At 38.3% G+C, this 7,399-nt stretch overlaps 1 protein-coding gene across 2 annotated transcripts in view; it reads left to right on the forward strand.

Annotated features, from left to right (window-relative positions):
• The window catches only part of MEIS1 (Meis homeobox 1), a 222,365-nt gene extending 215,791 nt beyond the window's left edge, over window positions 1-6,574 (forward strand). The window contains exons 10-13 of one of the 2 annotated variants that reach the window (XM_075339268.1): window positions 1,328-1,386; window positions 2,206-2,295; window positions 2,526-2,621; window positions 5,167-5,256. In XM_075339268.1, the coding sequence (XP_075195383.1) occupies window positions 1,328-1,386; window positions 2,206-2,295; window positions 2,526-2,584 (208 nt within the window). In that variant the 3' untranslated portion in view covers window positions 2,585-2,621; window positions 5,167-5,256. Of the gene's footprint in view, window positions 1-1,327; window positions 1,468-2,205; window positions 2,296-2,525; window positions 2,622-5,166 lie in introns of both variants that reach the window. The other variant, XM_075339267.1, reaches the window with a different exon arrangement.
• The last annotated feature ends 825 nt before the right edge of the window (window positions 6,575-7,399 follow it).

Below are 7,399 nucleotides of genomic sequence, written 5' to 3' on the forward strand. Positions count from 1 at the left end.
GTGTATATCACAAAGGGAGGGATACATGCTCTCTAAAGTGAAGGTTAAAGAGGCTTCCCGTAACAATAGGTTTGTTTATTTCTTCTTTTTTTAATATTACTTTTATGACATTTAATATTGAATAAAATTGTTGTCAGTGTAACCTACCGAAATTCATTAAATAATGTTTAATTGGACAATCAAGAAAGACAGTTGATGGGGGGTTTCATTTCCCAAGTTCTCCCAGCATCTTTGCTTCATGAAGGTTATTAAAACAGAATATAGAGCGATTCTATAACTACATACTCCCCGTGTGCTCATATTTTAATTTAATTTTTGTGTTTACAGTGTTGTATTATCCTGATGCAATAAAGTTCCGCATTTGGGGAATCGGCACATGTCATTGGTGATATTATATTTTGAGTTAACACTAATTGACTAAGAAAAAAAACCCCAAAGCATAAATATTTCTTTTACACGCAAACCAAAAATAAAAAAAAATAATAGTCAAGACAATGTTTAGTATATGCTAATGAGCTGACGCTGAGAACTCTGGTTGGTTGATGAATTACTTTAATTTTAGTCGGTCAATGAATGGTCTTATATTTTTTGACCTTTCGTGATATCTGAAGAAAACCGGATTATAAGAGCAAATGGTCTATGGCATTGACCTTGTCCTGACCCCACTCTTTGAATAAACCAAAGGGAAAAAAAAAATAGTCTCTATAAGCCGAATGCCTTGTTCTGAACTCCCCAGCAGCGTGAGCAAATGGTGATAAAACTCCAGACGTTCTCTCATTTGATGGTATATTGCCATCACACAGTTCATTATCTTAAGAGTGGGCATTAAAATAGAATTAAACTCTTAAAAAAAAATAGAGAAGGGATTTTAATAAAAGTTGTGAATTAGTCACAAAACAAAAGATATGGATAGGCCTGCCCGGATTATTGTATTAGGCTTTACCCTTCTATGCGGAGTCGTGTTTTTTCTCCCCTTAGAATTGGAACTGGAATGGTACACATATTGTTTTTCAGCAGACCTGGCTAATTCCCTCATGTAGAGCTTAAATGGAAAAGTCCAACTGTGGTAAAAGCTGACAAACATAAATCAACTCAGAAGCCCCAGCTTGTACTCTGGAAGGTCAGAAGAGGTTACATGGGTTTCTGACTGCTTAACCCAGCATGGAAAACATCTGACTAAACTATATCAGCCTTGCTCTTTGTAATGGTTGGAACCCCAACGTTAGATTGTAGACTCAACTTGAGTAATGGTCGGAATCCCAAGATTATACTTTAATCAGTTGTAAGAAACCCCGATAACCATAATGTATTTTGTTGTCTTTTCTAGGTTTATAAATGCTAGAAGAAGAATAGTCCAACCTATGATAGACCAGTCCAATCGAGCAGGCAAGTCCTCAATAGTAACTGTTTTCAAGTCACGCAGGCGAAAACCATCCTCAAGCCATTCACCGGGAGGTCCGATACCTGGTAAATAAATAAAATGCCGGGAGTAAAAAAAAAAAAGAAAGAAAAAAATCAGACCTGAACTATTTGTACTAATTTGTACAACAATTGGATCTAATCTTAAGAATCTTGTTTTTTACTTTTTGTATTAGTTTTTCTCCTCAGCTGTACTTTCTGCTACTTTGACCACTCCCTGGTGCATGGCTTGGTGTGGAATTGCTGTAAACTTTATTACCTGTCAAAAGGGTAACAGGGTCAGTATCCCTTATGGGACTCGATAAAGTTCAAAGACATTCAATGAGGTAGTTTTTTTTTTGTTGGGACCTTAACAACCTTCAGACGTTTAACTTTAAAGCCAGCTTGTGTTTGACTAAAATATGTGTTACTACTCAAGAAAATATCTATATCTCATACTAAGTTTCTTTGGGAATTCTAAATTACTTATTACTCATGTTGGATACCCTTGATTCCAATCAAGGAATACCGACATTACCTAAATATCAGCATGCTGGTCCAAAAAAATGGTGGTGGACTTCTTTCTTAACTAAGTGTCTAGTTTTCCAATCAATGAATGTATTATGCTAACCTGGGGTATCGAGATAAAGCTGAACATTGATATTATTATTGCTGTTGATGTATTTTAGAAGATGTTAATTTGTGATTGAGATATATATATATATCATGTATAAATATATATAAATATATATATATATACGTATATATATATATATATGATTATAACAACTACATTATACATTGCAGTAAGTCAAGGAACACCTTATAACCCCGATGGACAACCAATGAGTGGTTTTGTAATGGACGGTCAGCAACACATGGGAATCAGAGCGCCAGGTAACTTTTCTTTGTAATTTTGACATATTTATACAAAGAGGTATATGTTTAGTTTGGGCTTTTTATCTTTTGCTTTATCTTTACCTATCTGCGAATCATTACATGTCTACAATCTGGGTGCTTTACTTTATCTCGATTTCTTTTGGGTTGGTTTTTGACGTGGGATCTTTGGTTTCTCTGTTTACTTCTCTGATCTTCTGGCATCTTCTTGGATTTTATCTCCCTTTTAGGACCTATGAGTGGAATGGGCATGAATATGGGCATGGAGGGGCAATGGCACTACATGTAACCATCAACTAGTTAACCAATGGCAAAGCAAGGGGGAAGTAAGTACAATAGGGGACGGATGCTCTGTCTTCTTTGCTCAAGGAGTTGTTTTTTTTATTTTTTGAACTGTGGATTTTCTTGATTTGTGTTCTCCCTGCCCATAGCTCCATGCTTGTTCATTCCTTTTCCAAAAAAAAAAAAATTCTGGGTATCCTGTTTTTGGTTCTTCCTGATTTTATTTCATTCATCTCACGCACAAAGTACTGCATATATTGTACATTTACTCTTGTGTTGTTATTATACAGTAGTGACCACATGACTAAACAAGAAATAGGCAGTAGGTGGGGGGAGGGGGTTTCCATGGCAACAGACTGATTTGCAAAATGTAAGCAGTCTGCAGCAGTGCAAGGAAAGGAAAGAGCATGTCCCCAAAGTGTCATAAATCTGTCTAACCACAGTTGATGCATGAGTTACACTTCTTCCCTAACCTGCAAGACACCAATATGCAAACATGGACTTCTCGAAGCAAGATAAACACCATCTTTCGAGAAAAAAAAGAATTTCCTAGCGCTATTTAAGATCCCGCACAGGAAAACTTTGAATTTCCACTTTGCCTCTCTTTGTCCATCCGGTATAATAGGATTACGTGTGGAAAAGGGAAAGTAAAAGAATACAAAATAGAGGTGTGCACAGCAGGTTCTGCAGCTTTGCCGGGGCTAATTGACTATATCCAAATTAAGTATGCCATCACTTGCAGTGTGACAAATGGATTTGACTCATTCAGTATACAAAAATAGAGATCATTAATGCAATCTTCAGCGACAGGCCTACTGATGTCTAGAGAGAGGGGAAAAAAAACGGCCAACAATCTCGCTTTGTATTTTTTTACATTTTTTTTTTAGCAGCAAAAATATTATTCCATCTAAAGGAATGTAGAAGGGTTCGGACCCAATCTGATTTTCGGGTAATTGTTTTACGTTGAAAAGATGCTGCCGTCATCTTTCTAATTGTGAGTCTAATTTTACCCAGAATTCCAATATCAGGCTCAGAAAACTGGCTGGAAAGGAAGGCACCAGCCTCCCGCTCACACATCATGAACATTTCCAGCTTAGTTAATCTAAATATTGTTTCTTAATTTCTGGGTCAATTAAATTTAAATGATGTATGCTATGCTTCATAACCAATTAAATTAATAGGATATTATGAAAAATATCATCACTTTTGATTAAAGAGCAGCGGATATGGTATATTTTCCAAGCAATTTTCCTGAGTTTAGTTAAAAAATAGAAAAAAAAAAGAAAAAAAAAAGAAAGCGTTCCTTTAGGCTAGATTAAGCAGCCTTTCATTGCTGGAGCCCTGAGACCTGAATCCAAGGTGTTCACGCTGCAACATTACTTAGAACTAAAGCCAATTGAACCTACTTAGAAATAGCGTTATGCCTTTCACCCTTGATGATTATGGAGCTTATAGCTCTCTGAGACAATACACCTGTCAGTTTTCATCAACTATAGCAAACCATGCAGAAGACAGAGGCCCTCGGAAAGCAGGGGGGCTATTGTTTTACGTTCCGTTTCCTCATTGTTCTCAAATTTAGTGAAAGCTTGACTGAGTTTGTAGTCTGATTTATTTTAAACGTTCATGATCACAAGGAAGGAATTAATTGCTAACAGTTATTGATTTCTTGCATGTATGAAGGACAAAAATGCCTCCCATTTAACAGCCAGTCTTAATGGATTTTATTTTATGACAATATTTTACTAAACAACCACTGTCTTATTCTACTTTTAAGCAATAGTCATTGGCTTTCCTTCACCTGGGGAAAATTTTAGCTTGCCTCCCCTAACCTTGTATATAAATACCCAGACAAGGGCAGAGTAGCTTGTTGGCATCTGCAGTATGTCTCTCAACTTTGGAGGAAAATATGCCTTACTATATCCTCCTACTTAAGTCTTCTGGGTGCGGGAAAAGGAATAATTTAAATTGATTGGCTCACCTAGAGAGGTTGCGCACCCCTGCACAGCCCCGGGGACCGTGTTTTGCTGATGTCAACATCTTGGCTCCTGGAGCAGGAGGATAGCGGGAGAACTGGGGGATTCCTCGTGTGGTGGGAGCAGGTGACGTCAGTTCCGTCAATGGGCATATTAGCCCAGTGACCGATGGTCCGCTGCTGCACTGAATGCCTCCCCACCGCAACTAGTGCAGGGGGATAGAAACGTAGTAGAGAATAACAGAAAAGGTGTATGAAAAGGCGCTGCAGGCCAAAGGAATGGAAATCAAAGAGCTTTAATGAATAGGCACTACGCATTTCTGGGACTCCACTGTCCTTTTGCACCTGAGGAAGGGGACAGTGGAGTCCCAGAAACGTGTAGTACCTGTTCATTAAAGCTCTTTGTTTTCCATCCCTCTAGTCCGCAGAACCTTTTCTGTAACTCTCTACTACACATCCTCCCCCAGAAATATTGTACATAGTAGGCTATTATATGTAAATCAATTCACTGTCCTCCTACACTGCCAAATTTTTCACCTTAATGTTCTCTATATATACTGTATATCACTTACTCTTAGTGTCTTTAGCCAATAATGCATTGTACATATCTTTCTCAGGACTGCAAGGTATGCCAGGGAATTACATATCTTCGACTGGTCCGATGGGTATGAGTATGGGACAGCCAAGTTATCCTCCATCGCAGATGCCCTTACACCACGCTCAGCTGCGTCATGGGCCGTCTGTGCATACCTACATTCCTGGACACCATCACCACCCAGCGATGATGATGCACGGGGGACCACATCACCCTGGAATGCCGATGTCAGCACCTAGCCCCTCAGTACTTAATACAGGAGATCCAACGATGAGTGGGCATGTAATGGACATTCATGCTCAGTAATTTAAGGGAATATGTGTTGTCTGCAATGACAAAAAAAAAATGTCACGTACTGTGTTTCTGCCACGACGGTGGTGTTCCACTCTTGGAGTCCATGACCGTTTTGACACAGGGACGTTGGAAAAAAAAAGCAGTCAAAAGATGCTGAAATCAAGTTTGGGGACACAATAAATACATATATAAGACATTAAGAGAACAAAGAGTGAAATATTGTAAATGATATTATACTGTTAACCATATTATGTTGTTTCTTATAGATTTTTTTAAAAAAATGTGAAATTTTTCCACACTATGTGTGTTGTTTCCATAGCTCTTCACTTCCTCCAGAAGCCTCCTTACTTAAAGAAAATAAAGCCTTACAGTTAACCCTGCAGATGACAGAACGTCCTCATTTGCAGGTCATTTTTAAAGCATTACAATAAGTATGTCAGGCAGAAGATTTTTTTTCTTCGATCCAAGGATTTCAGCCATGCGCTCTTTTTCTCTACAGCTTTGTCTCTCGATTTTTTTTTGTCTCCCTGTTTCTTTCTCTCTAGCCTGGGGCTTGAATTTGCATGTCTAATTCATTTACTCACCATATTTGAATTGGCCTGAACAGATGTAAATCGGGAAGGATGGGAAAAACTGCAGTCATCAACAATGATTAATCAGCTGTTGCAGGCAGTGTCTTAAGGAGACTGGTAGGATGAGGCATGGAAACCAAAAGGCAATGTGTATGGAGCATAATTGTCACAAAAGAGCATCAGTGTCCCCATTCAGCAGCAACAACAACCAATCTGTGCATAACTTCCTGTGTCATACAACTCAAAAAGCAAGAACTGTAGAAGATTTATTTTTAATACATTGACTTTCTCAGCAAGGCATCAGTCATGCATACATTTTTCCATAGTCCGATCATGGAACATTTATGTAAACATTGTAAATAAATTTTGTGCAAAAAGGACTGGAAAAAAATAACTGTATTGTTGGAATTTTTTTTGTATAAACAGAAGATTGGTATGAGTTGGAATGCAGATTAATTTACTAGGTGGAATAAGCTAATTATATTTCTTTTTTTGTGCTAAAACAAAATGCTTGTCAAGATTTTTTTTATTCTAAAAAGACACAAAAATTTAAAAGTGGAAGAGAATAAGATTTACGTTAAAATAGTGGTAAATGTATACAAAATCAATCTAATGTATGACTTTGAATGCAATAGCTATCAAACAAAACCAGAGTTTGGGGTATGTGTGCACACTGCAGTTTTATTTCTCCAGCGAAAAATGCACCCTCTGGCAGAAAAACGCACTCACTGGCAGAAAAACGCACCTCTGGCAGAAATACGCACCCTCTGGCAGAAAATCGCACCCTCTGACAGAAAAACGCACTCACTAGCAGAAAAATGCACCTCTGGCAGAAAAACGCACCCTCTGGCAGAAAAATGCACTCACTGGCAGAAAAACACACTTCTGGCAGAAAAAAAACGCACCCTCTGGCAAAAAAACACACCTCTGGCTCAAAAAAACGCATAAAAAAACGCATGCGTTCTTTACGCGTTATCGGTGAGTTTGTGCGGCATTTTGGTGCGTTTTTGCGCATGTGTTCTTTCTCCGTTTTCAGTGCATATTTACTGCATTTTGGTGCATTTTTGCCCATGCGTTTTTTACTATGTTCAATGGCAAAAAGCAGAATAGGAGTTACATGTTGCTTCTTTTTTCTGAACCCAAAACTGCAGGCAAAAAAGAAGCACAGGGCACACAGCCTTTCTGAATTCTCATAGACTTTGCTGGGGAAGGATAATACATGCAGTTAAGGGCAACAAACTGCACCAAAAACTGCATAAAAAATGCAGCAACTGCACTGTGTGCACAAAGTCTTATGATCATAGGCCGGCCGTGGGCTCCAGAGGAAAATCTATGGCATGGCAGTTCAGCCATTATACTGGGATCTTCTCATAAGGCAGTGGAACATTG

The sequence above is a fragment of the Anomaloglossus baeobatrachus genome, chromosome 3, assembly GCF_048569485.1.
Source record: "Anomaloglossus baeobatrachus isolate aAnoBae1 chromosome 3, aAnoBae1.hap1, whole genome shotgun sequence".
NCBI classification, from domain to species: Eukaryota; Metazoa; Chordata; class Amphibia; order Anura; family Aromobatidae; genus Anomaloglossus; species Anomaloglossus baeobatrachus.